The sequence below is a fragment of the Podarcis melisellensis genome, assembly GCF_964234715.1.
Source record: "Podarcis melisellensis genome assembly, chromosome: 15".
In the NCBI taxonomy this organism is placed as follows: Eukaryota; Metazoa; Chordata; class Lepidosauria; order Squamata; family Lacertidae; genus Podarcis; species Podarcis melisellensis.
In genome coordinates, this window is record NC_138532.1 from 6,944,384 (window position 1) to 6,964,386 (window position 20,003).

Below are 20,003 nucleotides of genomic sequence, written 5' to 3' on the forward strand. Positions count from 1 at the left end.
TTTGGTTACACCTGGATGCCCTGAGTTCTTGTCATTTAACTGTAGTCTATGATATGGATGTATTTTAATCACTACTCCCAGGATTGCAGCTGCCTCTGCAGAAGACCCCGAAGTCCAACCAATTCTAGACAAGTCCCGGAGAAAGCAGGAGAATCTGCAGCAATGCAACCACTCTGTAAGCCCCTCAGGCCAGCTCCAGAGAAAAACTGCACGACTCTGAAGCCTGCAGGCCGGAAGTGTAAGCTCCACAAGACGGAAAGCCGGCAGAGGACGCCGCGGAAGAAGACTTGGGATGAGGAAATGACAGAATTATTCTGTGAATTTAAGCCAGGTGAGAACCAACTCACTTATTTTGCTATTTGCTGCCCTGTATTAGTTCCCAAACTGTGTAAATACCCTTAAATGTTCAAGGGAACCAGATAGTCTGCAGCTGAAATACCAGCCCGAGCTGCTAAATAGCACTTCTAGCTACTGCCACTTCATGGATTTTCACAGGGTTCATCTATACAGCGGCAAATAAAATGTTTTAAATGTCTTGTAAAGTGCAATATACAAATGAGAGACTAGATGGCAACAGTGAGCTATGCAAAATTCATTGTATTTTTCAAAACTTTTTTTGAAAAAGCATTTTCACAGCGTTTTTTTATAGGTGTGTAGATTCCACCACAGACAACACTCAGTCAATCAATTTCAAACTTGGTTCTGCAATCCCATCCAAGACTGACCGCAAACCTCCATCCAGACTGGCAAACTTACCTACATATGACACCTCTGTCTTGACTCAGTTAAGCTTCAGCATATTTGCCTTCATCCACCCCAAATTCTATTCCTTCTTTCCTGTCTAATGTTGCACAGAGCCAGTCCTAACCCTAATATCTCATGGTGGGAGAGGACAAGAACACAGCCTGATGCAATACCTGATTAAAGAAATAGGAGCATTTACCCAGGAGGAAAGTGACAGCCCTACTAGGCGATGGAATTAAATGACCTCCTGTGGGAATTCTTGGAGAAACCAGCCCAATAAGCCAGTTAAACTAGTTCAACAAGACTACTTGGTTTTCAAGCCAGGTCAGTCCAGTTGGAACAAAGAGGACCAAACAATAGTATATCCCAGGAATTGTTTCAGCTACAGGCTACAAGTGCAGCAGTGCCAAATCAAACCCTGTGGAGGCCCCTAGGTAGTACAAATCTCAGGGTTTCCCTGGCAAACTATCTCCTAATAAATTTTTGTAAGCTTTGTATCTGGAGCTTTCCTGAACACGAGCTATAGTGGGATAACATTGAACTAAGAAAGCTTGATTGTAATTTTCTTGCAAGCTCAAATCAATATTATTTTGGTCTGTTGTTGCAGAGCCCCCAACAGGCATGGGGCCTATAGGCCAGTGCCTACTCTGCCTATTTGGTAATCCGGCACTGAAGGGCAGAGAAGCCATGGTGACAAAGTGGAGCCACATGGAAGCAGAGGGAGGTGACAATGCCAGAGGCCAAACAGCAAAGGCAAGAACAGGAAGCCAGTGAGCCAGCCAGAGAAAAGATACATTGTTACTCCAGCTATATAGTTGTGTATCCGCTAAATCAGCCTTTCCCAACCTGGTGCCCTCTACATATTCGGTCAACAACTCCCATCATCCCTGCCCATCAGTCCTGCTAGCTGGGGCTGATAGGAGCTGTCGTACAAATAATCTACAGTGGTACGTCTGGATGCAAACGGGATCTGTTCCGGAGCCCCGTTTGCATCCTGAAGCGAATGCAACTGCCTCCGTGCGTCTGCATGTGCGCAGGCTGCGATTTGCCGCTTCTGCGCATGCACATGATGTCATTTTGACAGTCTGTGCATGCGCGAGCAGTGAAACCCAGAAGTAACACATACCATTACTTCTGGGTCGCCGCAGCGCGCAACCTGAAAATACTCAAAAAGGCACCAAGTCAGGAAAATGATGGGTTTTTTGAAAGACACTGCACTCTAGCTTGGAGTCTAGCATTCCTTGATCTTCTCTCTGAAGACTGGTTGATTTCTTAGAGAAGAGGGAAGTGATAAACATGAGATGTAGGGTGGGTAGTTTCTTGAAAAGGGGAAGTTGTTCATTCAGCTAATGCGCTCACCATTTCATGCACATGAAAACTGCGTGCATATTCTTTGCATATTGTGCTTGTGATTACACCTGGAAGCTAACCCATATGATATGTTTGCAAAATGGTGTTCAGAGAGCCAAACATGTTGCTAGTTCCTTCATCAGAACATTTTATTTATTGGTATGTATGCAATAAGTATGTACCTATGCATGTTTATCCTATCTTCCTCACAGGGCCTCCCACAAATTCATTAGTACTCAACAGTGAAAAGCAACCACGGTTATTCAGACTATGGGATATTAGCCAGAAGTTCCTCTTCCTGGTGAACAACATGCTGGTAGCAAGCTCACAACAGTCTGGCTTATCAGGTACTTGCTTAACCTCTTCAGTTCGGACTCCTGGGTGCTCACTTGTGGGGTGCTTCAGGGCTCCGTCCTCTTCCCCATGCTTTTCAACATCTACATGCAGCCGCTGGGAGAGATCATCAGGGGGGTCGGGCTGGGTGCTCACCAATATGCAGATGATACCCAGCTCTACCTCTCATTTAAATCAGAACCAGTGAGGGTGGTGAATGTCCTGTGTGACTGTCTGGAGGCAATTGAATCCCAACAAGACAATTGCACTGAATCAGAAGTACTGATTCTGGGGGATAGCGGACTCCTGGGTCCTGTGCCCCTAAAGGACCAGGTGTGTAGCCTTGGAGTGATTTTTGGATTCACAGCTGCCCATAGAGGTGCAGGTCAATTCTGTGTCCAGGTTGGCTGTCTACCAGCTCCATCTGGTACGCTGGCTGAGACCCTACCTGCCTGTGCACTATCTCGCCAGAGTGGTATATATCTGGTTATCTCCCACTTGTACTACTGCAATGTGCTCCATGTAGGGCTACCTTTAAAGATGACTCGGAAACTACAACTAATCCAGAATGCAGCTGCCAGACTGGTGACTGAGAGTGACCACCGGGACCATAGAACACCGGTCTTAAAGGATCTACAAGGTTCCCAGTACATTTCTGAGTACAATTCAAAGTGTTAGTACTAACCTTCAAAGCCCTAAATGACCTTTGCTCAGTATACCTGGAGGAGCGTCTCCACCCCTATTGCTTAGCCTGGACACTGAGGTCTTTCTCTGAGAGTCTTCTGCTGGTTCCTTCACTGTAAGAATTGAAGTTACAGGGAACCAGGCAGAGGGCCTTCTTGGTAGTGGTGCACGCCCTGTGGAACACCCTCCCACCAGATGTCAAGGAAACAAACAATTACGCTACATTCTAAAGACATCTGAAGGCAGTCCAGTATTGGGAAGTTTTTAATGTTTGATGTCTCTCTGTGTTTTTATATTGTGTTGAAAGCTGCCCAGCCCCCATCAGCCCAACCAGTATGGCCAATGGCCAATGGCCAGAGATGATGGGAGTTTTAGTCCAGCAACAGCTGGAGGGTCACAGGTTTCCCACCATTGCTGTAAACATAGATATTGACCTTCCACCTGTGGCTTCTTAGGTAAAGGTAAAGGGAAAGGGAAAGGGACCCCTGACCATTAGGTCCAGTCGTGGCTGACTCTGGGGTTGCGGCGCTCATCTCGCTTTACTGGCCGAGGGAGCCGGCATGACTAAGCCACTTCTGGCAAACCAGAGCAGCGCACGAAAACACTTTTTACCTTCCCGCCAGAGTGGTACCTATTTATCTACTTGCACTTTGACGTGCTTTCGAACTGCTAGGTTGGCAGGAGCAGGGACCGAGCAATGGGAGCTCACCCCATCATAGGGATTCGAACCACCGACCTTCTGATCGGCAAGTCCTAGGCTCTGTGGTTTAGACTACAGCACCACCCGCGTCCCATATGGCTTCTTAGCCAAAACTCTTTTATCAATGGAAGATGCTCTTGTGGCACTGACCCTGTTTCTTGCCTGTCCTTCCCCTTCAGACCAGTTAATAGCGGTGGTCCCCAATCTCTCTCTAAATCCGGCGAACCAACCCATCTTTATGGGCCTCAGCGACAATACACGTGCACTGAACTGTGTGTTGGCTGGCAAGGGTCAACCAAGGCTACAATTAGTGGTGAGTTTCGTTTGCAGTTCAAAATGTTTTCGGATTCTCTTAGGAATTATTAATTTGACCTTTGCTTCACCCCTGTGGTTGGGACTGCAGGTTCTTTGCTATGCACAGGCTGGTATTCTGCACCTAAGTGACTCACATTGCCCACCTAGAAGATACTTAGACCCAAGGGTGCTTCCACTCTGCCCATTTTCTCTGGAATTGCCTTCCTTTTAGAACTCACTTTTTACAGAGAATCTGGGCAATGTGATGGCCATAGCAATGCATTATCATCATTTTATGTTCCCTCCCATGTTTCCCCACACTTGATTGGTAACTGTCTTTGAACAATAGAAGCTGTTTGGAGCTCTAGCCTGTCCAGTATGGAGAGACAAAGCACAATTCAGGCTATTGTGCCTTTAGTTAAAAACTTTTTGCCTTTGTGGGTCCTACCTGCTTTGTTGCTTCCTGTTCAGTACCACTGGTTATTAATTGTCCCTTAATTAGTCAGTTTCTAGTATTTAATTATTGGTTGCTGCTACTTTTGAAGCTGTGCTGTTTGCATTAAAAGTGAGAAAACAAAAGGAATAGAAGCCTTCTAGGGTGCAATTCATTGCTAATCCTACAACCATACTGTCAAATTGATGTGATATAAGTTTTGTTTCTAACTGAATCGTCATGTTTTCTTAGGAGAGAGATATAATGGATCTTTATAGAGCAAATGAGGAGTTCAAGAGTTTCACTTTCTACAGTATTACTGATGGCAACGATGAGACTTGCTCTTTCGAATCTGCTGCATTTCCTGGTTGGTTCCTAAGCACTCGGGATGAGCCAAACAGGCCTCTTGATCTGGGTCGAGGTGGAGCTCACTGCATCACTTCATTTTATTTTGAAAGGAAGGACTCCGTTAAATAGTCCAGAACCGTTGCTTTCAAGGGAAGGAAGAGAGGAAGAATTTGCAGGCTGTATGCTAATATATTCAGTGTGTGGCAGAGTGAAAAATGGTTTAGCCCTTTCTCCCCTGCCTCGTTGTTACTAGATTCAAGGGCTTAATAAAAGCTCCCATTGGCTTCCTCCTTTTTTTCTGGTTACAGTCCTGTTGAAAATATGCACCTCCCTCCCTGATATTTTTCTTTTTAAGGACCTGCTGGTCTTCCCAATAACATGTTAAGCATCTTGTGAAGTCTGGCCGTCAGCTGAGGTGTGGAATGGAATCTTTGGTTAATAATAATGATAATAAAACATTCAGAATCCTCATGGTTGTGGAGTGAAACGTGGTTTGCATTCAATGTGTTTTTTGCTGTACTGAATGGAGAGCCTGCGGGCAGCATCTTGAGGCAACACAGAGGTACTTCAGGCTCCAGATAGAACTGTCATGTTATGTACTGAGCTGAATAGGATCCAAAATGCAGCAGTCTGATTTGTCCTAGAACAATAGGATTCAGAATGCAGCATTCTGATTGGTTCTAGAACAATAGGATTCAGAATGCAGCAGTCTGATTGGTCTGCAGGAGCCACCCAATCCAACTCCAGGTGGAAGTGAATCCGCAACCTAATTGGCCTACAGGAGAATCCCAGAATTAGCCAATCACGTGGAGCCCATTGTGTAAATAATGTATATAAAGCAGACATTTCAGGGGAACTTCCATTCCTCACTACTATGAGCTGAATAAAGAGCATGAAATCCACACTCGACTCCGAGTATATTTAATATCACCAGCAACAAATTACTTTTTTCCTGCTTGCAGAGGAGAGAAGCGGCTTAGTCATGCTGGCCACATGACCCAGAAGCAGTATGCCGGATCCCTCGGCCAATAAAGTGAGATGAGCACCCCAACCCCAGAGTCGGTCACGACTTGACCTAATGGTCAGGGGTCCCTTTACCTTTACCTTAAGTCTCAACAGGACCTGCTTCTGAGTCCTCATGTACAGGATCACACTACCAGTTCCCATTTTAGTCAAGAGGGCAAGGTTGAAATCATCCACAGGCAGGGCTCAAGAACAGCAGAGCTACCTGCTGATGCAGTGGTTGCCAACCTTTTTACACCTGTGAGCACATCTGCACTTCTCAGTGAGTTCTGTGGATGCCATCCCATCTGGTAACTTCTCTCCCTCTGAGAGATGGAAAGGGAGAAAGTGTGGTCACACAGATTTAGCTTTTCCGTGGGATCTCAGTAACAGCGAGAAGCTGTAGAATTAATCTGATACCTGAGGAGCATATAGAGATGAAACAGGAAGTGGGAAAGAGTGTCACTCTTCCAACCCCCACCCCCTTCAGCTCTGTTGGCATTTCAAGGGATAAAAAAATCAACCCTCCTCACCACCCCGTGGCCAAGAGGGCAATGAGTGAAGAGGGAGGCTCAGAGGCTTTGTGGGTGTAAAGGGAAAACCTCTAGGGAGCCATGGTGTCTATGGGAGCTGTGTTGGTGACCCCTCTGCTAATAAGTCATGAAATGGTGTGTAACAGCACAACAGTGGGAGAAGCCCCCACTTACAATTTCTGGTGCTTTTTTTTTTTTAAAAAAAGCTCCCTCCACAATCAGCAAAAAATGATCAATGAGCCAGAGATCTCAGAGGTGGACAATGCTACTTGGATGGGCCATGATCAACGCTGTTTGCTTCCGCAAAGCCTCATTTCAGATATTGATACCTGAGACTTGGATCATTCTAATATTGTTCCCCCTACAGGATCTCTCCTCAATTTCTTTTGATTGGTATTGTTCAATGCAGTATCTTTTAAAAACATTGTTTATTTTCCTATCTTAAAAAAAATATGGTTGAAATAAAGTCTAGAATAACCATAGATTTTCACATCAATCCATCTTGCTGATGTAGAAAAATAGCTAAAGAAGCTGAAAGCCAAGACCAAATAAATCAAATGAAGACAATCTAATATACACATACCTTTTCCTCAATTTGCCTTTCATCTGCTCTCCTTTTAATGCGCTTCTCCCATTATTCCCCTCCTCCAAATCCCCTTTCTGTCAAATAAAGCATTTTTCTTTCCTCCCTGCTCTGTCCATTACCCCGTTTCCTCAATTTACCCTATCTCTAATTTTATAATTGTATCCAAGTATTCTTTTGTAATTGTAATCAAGTGGTTTTTTAAATAATTGTATCCAGGTACAATTGCAATTGTTACATGTGGCATATGTGCAAATGAAATTAACCCCTTTGTATCCTTGTGCCTTATCAGTGTTTGTTCAACTTCCCAATGATTGTAACTGCTTTCAGGAAAATAAGAACTGGAATCCATGTATTCAAATTGCATCACTTTATTGTAACCATGAAAGTGCTGTATAAATGTTAGTTTTAGCCTCAACCCAATCACTTCCACTCAGTTCCCCTTCCTTCTTTCGTAAAGTGCCAGAGGACTAGATCCATTTCCTTTGACCCTGCAGGGAGACGAATTCAGCTGTTAGATAAAACCCTTATCCCTATTGTTCTTCTAGAAAAACCAAATTATCGTATGTGTTATGTACTGAGCTGAATAGGATCCAAAAGGCAGCAGTCTGATTGGTCCTAGAACAATACGATTCAGAATGCAGCAGTCTGATTGGTCCACAGGAGCCACCCAATCCAGCTCCAGGTGGAAGTGAATCCGCAACCTGATTGGCCTACAGGAGAATCCCGGAATTAGCCAAGCACGTGGGGCCCATTGTGTCAATAATGTATATAAAGCAGACATTTCAGGGGAACCTCCATTCCTCCTCACCACTATGAGCTGAATAAAGAGCATGAAATCCACACTCGACTCCGAGTATATTCAATATCATTTGCCACCTCTGGATCTCTCTTACTCATGTAGATAGGATTTGCACCCCACCTTGTATCTTGCACCTGAACCTCCCTTTAGCACCCTGCACCCATGTACCCTGCACCCTTACCTTGTAAATTGACAAACCTGTGATGAATAAGACCACCCACAAATGTGACTGTATAGAATTCTGAACTTACCTTTGTGTGGGGTTCCTCATACCTTTTGTCACCTTTGCATAGGGAACCCAGTTGAAACCGAATAAAGGACCTTTGCTCTTAAAAAGCTGCTTGCTTCTTTCTCTCCTTGGTTGGAAGTCACCCGTCTTCTCCGACTGTAGCGGACCCCTTTGAGGCGCCGAACCAAAATTCTAAGTGTTTTACATCATTGCCCTGAAAATCAGGGAGGAATCTGGCAGCGCCAGATCCTGTAAGCATCTGTACTGACCGATGCAATTTCTGCAGTGAAAATCCATAACGAATTTATTCCTCATTCCCTTTTGTGATATTAAGAGACAGAGGAGCGCCACTCCCTCCCATTTGTCTTCTTAAAGAAAGAGAAATACTGTACCTACAATTCATAAGCTAAAAGGAACTTCAGTGGGCACTGCCCTATTTTTCAACACTAGCATTATAATCAAAATGAGTGGCTTGTAATTAATCATTCTTTACTTGTCATGTGAGACTTGGGCTGGCATTCCCAGGAAGGACTTTGGGACAGCGAGCTTTAATTTCAGTTTGAAGTGTGCAAGATGCACTTATGCAAACGTGAGAGGCATAATGCTCAAATTGCTGCCCTCTGTCAAATGGGGATCAAAATCCTTTGTTGCTAGGCTGCTAGCAATGGATGTTGAAAGTCAAAGCAGTAAAAAAGGATAAAGAAGCAGGTAGTGACAGGTGAGACTTTGGGCCTGTCTAGATTGGTATTTTCTTGCAGGTCTATTCTGCAACATGTTACTGACACAATTATAATAGAACATCAGTGGTGGATTTATACTGGTCCATCTGCATATCATTCCTCTTCATTCGTTGTTCTGTGATGCTTCCCAAATGTTACTGCATTATTGTCATCTTGAAGGTGTGTGTGTGATATATGTTAAAAAGTTGCAGACTTTCATCATGATGTTATGGGCTGCACTGACTGGAAACAAAACAGGCTGGCTGCCCTGAAAGGTGCCTGAGAACGTTTTGAATCTGAAAGTCAAAATCCAACTAGGCGTTCCCCAAAAGTCACTGCTGCTGTTGTTTTCCTCCTCCTCCTCCTCCTTCTCCCCTCTCTGCTCTTCCGTCAGAAAAGGTTCCCAAAAAGGCTGAGAAGAGGGTTCCTGTCCTCTGGTTCACAGTCTAAGAGACACGGCACAAAAGGAAAAACGTACTGAGAGAGAGGAGGGAAAAGGGAACTGGCTGATCTTTCAACATGGCCAATGGAGAGGCCCCAAAGCCCCACCTTTCAGTGGCGAAATCTGTCAATGTTGGCTTCTTTTGGTTTCTCATTTTCCAATTTTAAAGGTTGTATCCAGCTACGTTCTGCTTAGAGCAGACCCACTGAAATCAATGAAATGAAGTCAATCATGCCCATTCATTTCCATGGTCCTGAGCAGAACTAGCATTAGATACAACCCAAAGTTCAGTTCTTCACATTTCAGTTTGCATTTTCTTTTTTTTTAAAAAAGGTCATCATCAGCATTTCGATGTGAATTTCTTCTAGTATGCAAATCTTTGTATGCACTTGCTTAACAGGCACATTTTTGCAAAGCAATCCCCACTAATGTAGTGCTGTTTTCAACAAATATTTCATGCACACTTTAATTTATACGTTTCTGGGCACATTACTTGCCTGGAGAACTGCGCTGCAGAATTTAGAGAAGTGCAGATTTCAAAGGAAAGCTTGTGTTGCTTTAAGTTCCTCTTTACAGTGTTCCAGGGCCCCCAGCTTCTAGAAAAAGCAGCTCTACAATCAGGCTCAGCCACGTATTTGACCCCAAAATAACCCTTCAGCACCTGGTCCCACCCACCAGTGTCACGGGGTTAACTATAAAATGCTGTGCAATACCTTGCGGAGAGCAAAGGGCGGGAATCTGCAGCTCAAGGTACCGGACTTCCCAAATCAGCACAGGTACTGTCCACTCTACACTTTCTTTTCTTGGACTTGATCAATGTTTCCCGCAGGGGCTAAGCCACAGTCTGCAGGGCGCTGGAACCATCCAGGGGATGGTGGTAGTAGCCTCAGGTGCAATTGGGGGGGGGGGCGTTGAATAAAAATAAGGGAGCAGTGGAAGCATAAAGAAAGGAGAGAAGAGAAGAAAAATTTGAGAAACTGATTGTAAATGTGGGATGGCAACAACGCCTCCCTTGGATCCAGTGGTTGTGCTGGAGGCGAGAGTTTTTCCTGGGCTTGGGGTAACTCGTATCAGCTTCACCCAGGCTTAGCAAGTGGATTGCAGCTGGCCTGCCTATTTGGTCAATGGCAGGCAGGTTGCAGTGCCGACCCCACCCCTGGGGTTGAATACAACCCCACGGTACCATTTTGTCTGGGAAGGCTCTTCTCTGCTTCCAGTAAGGCAAATATTTCTGTGTATAGACCTTCCCTTAGCCCATTTCTAAATACCGTATTTTTCGCTCTATAAGACACAGTTTTTCCCTCCTAAAAAGTAAGGGAAAATGTGTGTGCGTCTTATGGAGCGAATGCAGGCTGCGCAGCTATCCCAGAAGCCAGAACAGCAAGAGGGATTGCTGCTCCCTCTTGCTGTTCTGGCTTCTGAGATTCAGAATATTTTTTTTTCTTGTTTTCCTCCTCCAAACTAGGTGCGTCTTGTGGTCTGGTGCGTCTTATAGAGCGAAAAATATGGTACTTAAATTTCCTGTCATTATGGTCATTGGGAGCCAAAGCTAAATATATTTCTCTGAAATTTTAAGAATGAGAATAGCACAGATTTCCATTTGTGATGGGAAATGGGAAACTGTTAGCAGTCAGATGTTGCTGGACTACAATTCCCATCATCAGTAACCATTCCTCATTCTGGTTGGGACTGCTGGGAGTTGGAGTTCAACAGTGTCTGGAGGACCACAGGTCCTTCCCACTTGATTTATAGCTTGTCATAAAAAAAAAATAGTTTTGGTTTATTATGATTATACCCCTGTCAGCTACCTTGTGCGTTTCCGTAATAAATTGCTTCCCTGGCCTGGCAAACCTGCTATTAGCTCTATTCAATTGGACATTGAAAGCAATAGTTAAAGCACAGCCTTTCCCCAAATAATCCTGGGAACTATAGTTTGTTTTTTTTAATTTGTTTTTTTAATAAAAAATTAATAATCCCGCTTTATCACTACCCGAAGGAGCCTCAAAGCGGCTAACATTCTCCTTTCCCTTCCTCCCCCCACAACAAACACTCTGTGAGGTGAGTGGGGCTGAGAGACTTCAGAGAAGTGTGACTGGCCCAAGGTCACCCAGCAGCTGCATGTGGAGGAGCGGAGAAGCGAACCCGGTTCGCCAGATTACGAGTCTATCGCTCTAAACCGCTACACCACACTGGGTTTCTCTCTCTCTTTTTAAATAATAATAATAGTAATAATAAAGGAACTATAGTTTGTTAAGGGTGTTGGGAGTTGTGGCTCTGTGAGGGGCAAACTACTGTTCTCAGGATTCCTTTGGGAAAGCCAAACCATTACTGTTACAATGGTATAAATGTGTTTTAAGTATAACGCAGGGCTGTGACCCCACTGTTTAAAAATCCAGCCACACATGGGTTCCTCTTTCCATGCCTGCCTGTATGATAGGGCACGAAGAGACTCTGGCCTGGGGGTCCTCTGGAGAGCTGCTGCCACTCAATGTAGACAAATCTGAGCTAGATGGGACAATAGTCCGATTCAGGAAAAGGCAGCTTGCAATGAGGCCATTCACTCTATATTTTTTCCAGTAATAATCCATTACTCTTGCTTCCCGAAGGTGAGACTGTAGCATAGGCCACAAGACTGGGATGGGGTACCTGCGATCTGCCAATATTGTAGACTACAACCTCCATCATCCCAGACCAACTAGCCATGCTGGCTGGGGCTGATGGGAGTTGTAGTCCAACAACATCCCTGGCAGAGGGCAATCAATGGACCTGCTTCACAGCCACCTTTCTTTGGAAAGGTTTGGATGCTGTCAGGTCTCTGCTCATCAGGAATCATAGCCTATGATATCAATCTCTTTTAGTAGCTCCCTCTCAGAATTGTTGCTGTGCCTGCAGAAAAAGCATCCAAGAGCCTGAAGTTCAAGCAATTCTATAAAAACACTGGAGAACGTGGGAGACGCTGTAGAGATGGAACCCCAGAAGTATGAGCCCCATAAGGTGGGACCCCAGAAATGTGAGCCGTACGAGGTGGAAGCCAAGAGGAAGAAAACTTGGGATCAGGAAATGGCAGATTTATTCACTGCATTTGGACCAATATCAGGTGAAGAACAACTTCTTACTTTTCTGTTTGTTACCCTAGAAAAGGACCCAAACTGCATATATCCCTATTTAGCCAATGTAAAAATTTCTTCTTCTTGTTTGAAATTTCATAATCAATATTTAAAACATATAACCATTAATGAGCACTTAAAATTTAATATTTATATTTAAATAAATCTCTGAGTGGTTTACAACACAGGTTAAAATATCTTGAAGAAATAGCACCTACAGAAAATTCTGAATAATTTCTATGGTCTGTAAAACACAACTAACAACTAAACAGAGCATCCTCTTTGGTATCATAATAAATGCTCCTTATGTGTATATGTAATATTAAATATAGATACCAAAGTATCACATAGTTGTAAAGAAATGAATATGACCTAATTTATGTTGTGATTTCTACAGATTCTAGAATGTTCATTTCAATCAACTACATTGAAAGGGGCTTTATTTTTATTACCCACACAATAGGTATACTAACCAAGTGAGGACAAGTCCCCCTCTGGCAACTGTGACGTTAACATATGAGACTGCTGGAGGTGAAATAGTTAAACAGGTTACCCAATCAGGACCTAGGGGGTGGAGTCAGAGACACTATAAAACCAGCTCTGGGAGGGGCGGAGGAGAGAGTTCGTTGGGAGTTGGGTGGTTGGTTGGAGTGGGAGTGAATTGGGATATCTGGAGGATATCTGCAATTGTGCAGGCACAACTTTGGTGGCACAACCATTTTGGAGAAATGTAATATTAAGGCTGAGATCCAGTACAGGTGGTTTCTTGAAAGGCTTTAAAATAAGAAAATACAGTGGTACCTCGGGTTACATACGCTTCAGGTTACAGACTCCGCTAACCCAGAAATAGTGCTTCAGGTTAAGAACTTTGCTTCAGGATGAGAACAGAAATTGTGCTCCGGTGGCGCGGCAGCAGCGGGAGGCCCCATTAGCTAAAGTGGTGCTTCTGCTTAAGAACACTTTCAGGTTAAGTACAGACCTCCGGAACTAATTAAGTACTTAACCCGAGGTACCACTGTAGATATAAAAAGGGAATCTTGACACACCAACCAAAGCATTCATCTTCTCATCTATATATTAGAGAGACGGGAACCTTAGGCTCAGGGGTCAAATATGGCCAAGCAGCCCTCTTGATATGGTCCATGGAACACTCCCCAGGCCACACCCTCTCTTCCCAGGCCACACCCTCCACTGGCCTCAAATCCCACCTTCTTGGGATATCTCCCTGGTCTGGAATGTGTCCTTGAACTCTGATTATAGCTCTTGGCTGCCTGGATGAAGAGAAGCATGTGTATAAAGTAGGTTAGTGTACATAGGTTAAATTTGCAATCATTTCTCTTCCCACTTCTGCTTCTGGTCCCAGTGATCACTGGTATGTGGCCTCAACCTGTGAAATATCTCATGCACATTATTTCCAGGTGTAGCACAAAAATTAAAAATGTGGCAACTGACAGAATGTGGTGTTCAGAGGCAACCAAGTTGGTTATTTCCTCCTCCAGATATCTCTTGGCTTATATGTTTTTGTGTAATATGTGTCTGTCTATGTATATTTCCCCCCAGGGCCTTTGCATCCCTCAAGTACAGAGAATGTGCAAATGAAGAGGGAGCCCTGGTTGTTCAGATTTTGGGATATCAACCAGAATTACTTCTTCCTACAGAACAACATACTAATAGCAGCCCCACAAAATTCCAATTCATCAGGTAGCTGCTGAAGCTCTTCTCATCTGTATGCATTTCTCAATCATTTGTAAATTTGGGATTTGGGTAATGGAGGTGTTGGGTTTGCCACTCTTTTTATAGGGTGCATGAGTATTGCCATTGCTGATAAATGGACCATGCTCTGATCTACCTTCTTTCATTTCTACCCCACTCTGATCCCTCACCATATATGAAGATTCCTATTTGTGTATATTGACCAGTAAATCTTACAGTGTAGTGTAAGTGTAGTGGCTAGAATGTTAGGCTAGGACCTTGGAGACCAAAGTTGAAATCTCCACTGAGCCATGAAGCTCACTGGTTAACCATGGGACAGTCACTATCTCTCAGTCTAACCTGCCTCACAGGGTTATTGCAGGGATGAAATGAGGAGGGTGAGGACCATGTACACCACCTTGAACTCTATGAAAGATGGGATATGAATTTTTGTAACAACAAGAACAACCGCCGCCGCCACCACCTTCCAATTAGTATCTTCTCATCCAAAACTCCTGCACCACTGAAAGATGATTTTCACTCTCTCTTGTACCATTTAACCCGTCTCTCTGTTGTTCTCCAGATGAGTTAATGGTTGTACTCCCAAACCACTCTCTAGATCGAAAAAAGCGACCCATATTTATTGGGCTCAGAGATAAGAGCTACACCCTATTCTGTGTGAAGTCTGGTGAAGGTCAACCTCAGCTAAAGTTAGAGGTGAGTTTCAGGTGTAGTTGTAGTTCAGTTTCAGTTGTTGAATCCACTCTGTCCTGAGAGAGCTCAGTTGGTAGAGCATGAGACTCTTAATTTCAGGGTCGTGGGTTGAAGCCCCACATTGGGCAAAAGATTCCTGCATTAGGAAGATGAAACTATCTTCTAAGTAATATCTGGTTGGATATTACCTGAACCACTTATATCAGAGATGGGTTGTGTGGGGGTTTTTTGCAATTCATCCCATCTACACTCTCTGCATGGTTATTAACCTACCCTGCTGGATATAAGAGCATCCCACATGGTTTTGTTAAAGTCTGTGGTTGAGCTTTTGAAAAACAAAACTCTATCTTTTTAAGAGTACTTATAGAGTTGGGATTAAAGGTGGAGTCCTTGTCAGTAGATCTTTGAACCCCTCTCTCAATAGTCAGGCAGCCCTTATACAAAGGGAATCACCCATGTCATATCTGTTTGTCCTCTATGATTAGGGTTATGTATATTCTGTGCTAAACGCAGACCTGGTATTCTGTACCAAGATCTTTGCTTACAGAGGAGGAATACTGAGACCCAGGGATACTTCTCCACACTTTGTTTGTTTGCCCCCTTTTTACAGAGAATGCTTACATGGATGCACATTACAGTGTTTTATATATAGTGGTACCTCTGCTTGCGAACAGGATCCATTCTGGAGCCCCATTCACAACCTGAGCAGAACGCAACCCGCATCTGTGCGGGTCGTGATTTGCTGCTTCTGCGCATGTGCATGATGTCATTTTGCACATGCACGAGCAGCGAAACCCAGAAGTAACCCTTTCTGGTACTTCCGGGTTGCCACGGGACACAACCTGAAAACATTTAACCCAAAGCATCTTTAACCCGAGGTATGATAGTACAACAGTAGATTACACTGCATTCTATATATCCTTCCTATTCCTCCCCCAGACATGATTGGTGGCAGTCTTTTTTGTTAATTTTTATTAATTTTTCAAATACAAATATATATAACCACATCCAAATTTATCACACATTTTTTCTTTTAGACTTCCATCAGCTTCTTTGCCAATCTTCTGTTTTTATTTTTTAGTTACGCATTTCCTAATTTTGTTATTGCCTTTTAATGTACCCTTCCAATCTTATTTTATTTTTTACAATATTCCTTATACTTTCACAGAGCTTCTTGAAAACCCACAAGCGTTATCTGTTCATCACATATACTCTCCAGATAATCTACAAATTTTCCCCCGTCCTCGATGAACTTATGGTCTCGCAGATATCTAATCTCCCCTGTTAGTTTGTCCAGTTCTGCATAGTCCGTCAGTTTCATTCTCCATTCTTCAAGCGTTGGTAGTTCTTCCTGTTTCCATTTTTGGTGGCAGTCTTTTTTGTGACAGAATGTGATTGTTGTGCTAGCCTATCCAGTGTGGAGAGGCAAAGCATAATTCAGGATTTTAGGGGCTATTGTGCCTTTAATTAAAAGGTTCCTATGCTTGTTGTTTCTGCTTGCTTCATTATGTCCTGTCAACACTGTTGGGTAATTAGTTCCAAATCGTCCTTTAATTAGTTTGCTTCTATTTGCTGTGGAATAGAATGAACTTTAATTACTGGTTTCTGATATTTCCCCATTTTTTAAAAAATAATGAAGTAGTATAGAACACAGAAAAAAACCCCGATAATAGAAACTGTTGGCATAGAACACAAGCTTTGAAATGGACTATTTGTTGTTAATCCAGAAACCATGCTGTCCTATTAATACCATGTAACTTATCTGTCTGAGTTTTCATGTTTTCTTAGGAGAGAAAAATTCATCAGCTTTATGAAAAAAATGAGGAATTCAAGAGCTTCACCTTCTACAGCAAAACTGAGGACAATGGAGAGAAATGCTCTTTTCAGTCTGCAGAATTCCCAGATTGGTTCATAAGCACTTCACCTGAGCCAAACCAACCTGTTGGTTTGAGTAAGCGAGATGGGTCTGCAAATATTCTGTTTTATTTTGAAATAAAATAATTCATCAGCATAGATTGGAACTATTGTTTTTAAGGGCAACTGAAAGCTGGAATCTGATATATTTGGGGTATAGCAAAATGAAATCCATTGCAGCACTATGTGGACAGATTAGGAAAGCAATTAATAGCCTCCCATCCATTGCTGATGCTGTCGATTTTACAGCCCGATCAGCTGCGTTTTATGAAAAGCAACAACCAACACATCAGGAGCAGTCAGAAGTTTCATGACTAGTAAACAAGGTGTTATGTAGAGATGTGCTGAGAAATGTGTCAGATGAAGGGTTTCTTTAGAAGATGTTCGTGCTTTTTTAGTAGCCCTCAGAAAATTGTCTCAATTTGAGTACACGGTGGCATCTTACAATGAGGGAAAAATTGTATAAGAGGGAAAATATGGGATCTGTCAGTTACCAAATGGATAAATGAGTACAAAAAGGTAGCTAGATATTGGAATATAGTAGTGGGAATAATCAGTGAAATATTTCTGTGGAAAATAGAGCTAGACCCAGTGGTGTGTCTTTAATGATTTTTGTAAAGAACTGTGTGCCCGTAGAGAAATAAATCCCAATCTTACACATTGTTACAGTGGCATGAATAGCATTTGCAAAATCATGGGAAAGACTCAACATTATAAAAGATATATGATCAAATGGAAATCATTAAATGGTCAGCTTTGAAAAGAGAGATGAAGTATTATAGAAACAATCTTCTCAGCTTTGTTGTTGTTTAGTCGTTTAGTCATGTCTGACTCTTCGTGACCCCATGGACCAGAGCACACCAGGCACTCCTGTCTTCCACTGTCTCCTGCAGTTTGGTCAGACTCATGCTGGTAGCTTCAAGAACATTGTCCAACCATTTTGTCCTCTGTCGTCCCCTTCACCTTGTGCCCCCCATCTTTCCCAACACCAGGGTCTTTTCCAGGGAGTCTTCTCTTCTCGTGAGGTGACCAAAGTATTGGAGCCTCAGCTTCACGATCTGTCCTTCCAGTGAGCACTCAGGGCTGATTTCCTTCAGAATGGAGAGATTTGATCTTCTTGCTGTCCATGGGACTCTCAAAAGTCTCCTCAGCTAGGACACAATTATTCAATATATAGGGGGAGAGAACTCGTTATTAAGGGAAAGGGGAGAGATTTTATGTTTGTTATATCACTCCTCACTTCACTGTCCCAAAGGGGATCTGAGTGGGAGCACTTTTGCAGAGGGAGAGGCAAGAAGCCACTACCTCTGATGTCACTGGCATTTGTCATCAGGGAGGAGGAGTGGACAAAGGCTGTAAAAAGTCTTATTACCCCCCTCTTCCTCCTCCTTCCCTGAAGACAAGACACAGCAGCACCCAACCTGCTTGCCCTGTATGCAGTGAGAGATTAGCTAGCCATCATAGTTGGAACTGAGCAGAACTTCTTTGTTCCTTTCTGCAACTGGCTGGTGGAAGGAAATACTGTATTACAAGCCTGGAGCAATTAGCTGTGGGTGCTGAATAATTAGGTTGATTGGCTTGACTGGCTTCTGGTTGTTTTGCAGGTACATAAGTGTGGGGAAAGAGGGACGTGGGTGGTGCTGTGGTCTAAACCATGGAGCCTCTGGGGCTTCCTGATCAGAAGGTCGGTGGTTTGAATCCCTGCAACGGGGTGAGCTCCTGTTGCTTGGTCCCAGCTCCTGCCAACCTAGCAGTTCGAAAGCACGCAAAAATAAGTGCAAGTAGATAAATAGGCACCACTCTGGCGGGAAGGTAAATGGTGTTTCCGTGTGCTGCTCTGGTTTCGGTGTTCCGTTGCGCCAGAAATGGCTTCGTCATGCTGGCCACATGACCTGGAAAAACTGCAGACAAAACGCTGGCTCCCTTGGCCAGTAAAGCGAGAAGAGCGCAGCAACCCCAGAGTCGTATGTGACTGGACTTAACTGTCAGGGGTCCTTTACCTTTAGCCTTACCTAAGTGTGGGGAAATGGGGAAGCAAGTGGGCAGAATTGGTGCGTATAATCATTACTATTACTATTAATTAAATTTGTATACTGCCCTTCATCTGTAGAGCTCAGGGTCGTTCACAGCATAAAAATACAGGATAAAAACAAAACAAAAAATACCGTACATAAGAACAAAGCACAAAACAGAACGAACCAATAACTATTCAGGTGAATAGTGATTCCAGAGACTTGCACAGAGGACTTTGCAACCTTGTGGGGCAGGTTATGGACCACTGACCTTTGCCACACACTCTGGAATATGTATCTTGGAGGGTTGGGTGTTTCAGGAAAACCTCTCTCCTCACTTTAAATAGGGGGTAATGTCCAGGTTTATTCCCTGCAGTTTAGGCTCGCCCATGCAAGACAGGCTTAGGAGTCAGAGAGAGAATTGGTACGTTTCCCACAGATTGTCTGATTTCCCTTATGAAGTTTTGATAAGCTCTTGGGTCTCAGTGTTCCTTACACACTTAAGCTGTGGTTAATACAGTGATCGTAGTTTACCCTATAACCTGCTACTTGCCTCTTTATTTCTCACCCAAAATTTGGGAGTCAGATAGGAAGCTAAAGTGCACAAAAAGAGAAATGAAATGCAATTCTGTAAATAGGGGTTGAATAGTTAATTTTTTTTTTAAGGGGACACAGGTGGTGCTGTGGGTTAAACCACAGAGCCTAGTACTTGCCAATCAGAAGGTCGGCGGTTCGAATCCCTGCGACGGGGTGAGCTCCCGTTGCTTGGTCCCTGCTCCTGCCCACCTAGCAGTTTGAAAGCACCTCAAAGTGCAAGTAGATAAATAGGGAAGGTAAACCGTGTTTCTGTGTGCTGCTCTGCTTCGCCAGAAGCAGCTTAGTTATGCTGGCCCCATGACCCGGAAGCTGTATGCCGGCTCCCTCGGCCAGTAAAGCGAGATGAGCGCCGCAACCCCAGAGTCAGCTATGACTGGACCTAATGGTCAGGGGTCCCTTTACCTTTACCTTAGTTAATTTTTATGTGATTTTTGTAGTAAGTTTTAAAATTAAATAATAAATATGCCAGAGCTCAGGAACTGATTTTGAGTTTAGTAAAGTTACTAAGCTGAATGCATATTAGATCAGCCTCAACTTGGCTTTGACTAGTGCTGCATCAGCAATGTAGTACTCAGATGCTGAAGAGATAAAGGAACAGTGTTGTAATCAAAGGAATTTTAATATTCAGGAAGTTGTTTATGAGTAATCTTAACTTTGCATTCCAAGTGGGACTTGAGCTAGTATTACCAGGAACAACTTTAGGTGTGGTCAGTGCTAAGTTCAGTTTTGAGAATGTTTGATAGATTTATTTGAACATGAAAGGAGTGATTC

General features: G+C 43.5%; 1 protein-coding gene across 3 annotated transcripts; it reads left to right on the top strand.

The window, feature by feature from the left end:
• Positions 1-9,824: 9,824 nt before the first annotated feature.
• Positions 9,825-17,493, top strand: LOC309357399 (interleukin-1 family member 10-like). 3 transcript variants are annotated; one of them, XM_081889535.1, is made up of 5 exons: positions 9,825-9,972; positions 12,055-12,293; positions 13,864-14,004; positions 14,579-14,712; positions 16,498-17,493. In XM_081889535.1, the coding sequence occupies exons 2-5, from the start codon at positions 12,161-12,163 to the stop codon at positions 16,708-16,710; spliced, it is 621 nt and encodes a 206-aa protein (XP_081745661.1). In that variant the 5' UTR covers positions 9,825-9,972; positions 12,055-12,160; the 3' UTR covers positions 16,711-17,493. The 3 variants fall into 3 exon arrangements, with proteins under 3 accessions (XP_081745661.1, XP_081745660.1, XP_081745659.1); XM_081889534.1 differs by having other exon boundaries at positions 12,058-12,293; XM_081889533.1 differs by having other exon boundaries at positions 12,089-12,293.
• Positions 17,494-20,003: the final 2,510 nt, after the last annotated feature.

Bases quoted from the DNA above. Each gene is read 5' to 3' on its own strand.
- LOC309357399 (XM_081889535.1), top strand. From the start codon at position 12,161: ATGGAACCCCAGAAGTATGAGCCCCATAAGGTGGGACCCCAGAAATGT. The intron at 14,005-14,578 runs GTAGCTGCTGAA...GTTGTTCTCCAG, and splicing joins ACAAAATTCCAATTCATCAG to ATGAGTTAATGGTTGTACTC. The intron at 14,713-16,497 runs GTGAGTTTCAGG...ATGTTTTCTTAG, and splicing joins AACCTCAGCTAAAGTTAGAG to GAGAGAAAAATTCATCAGCT.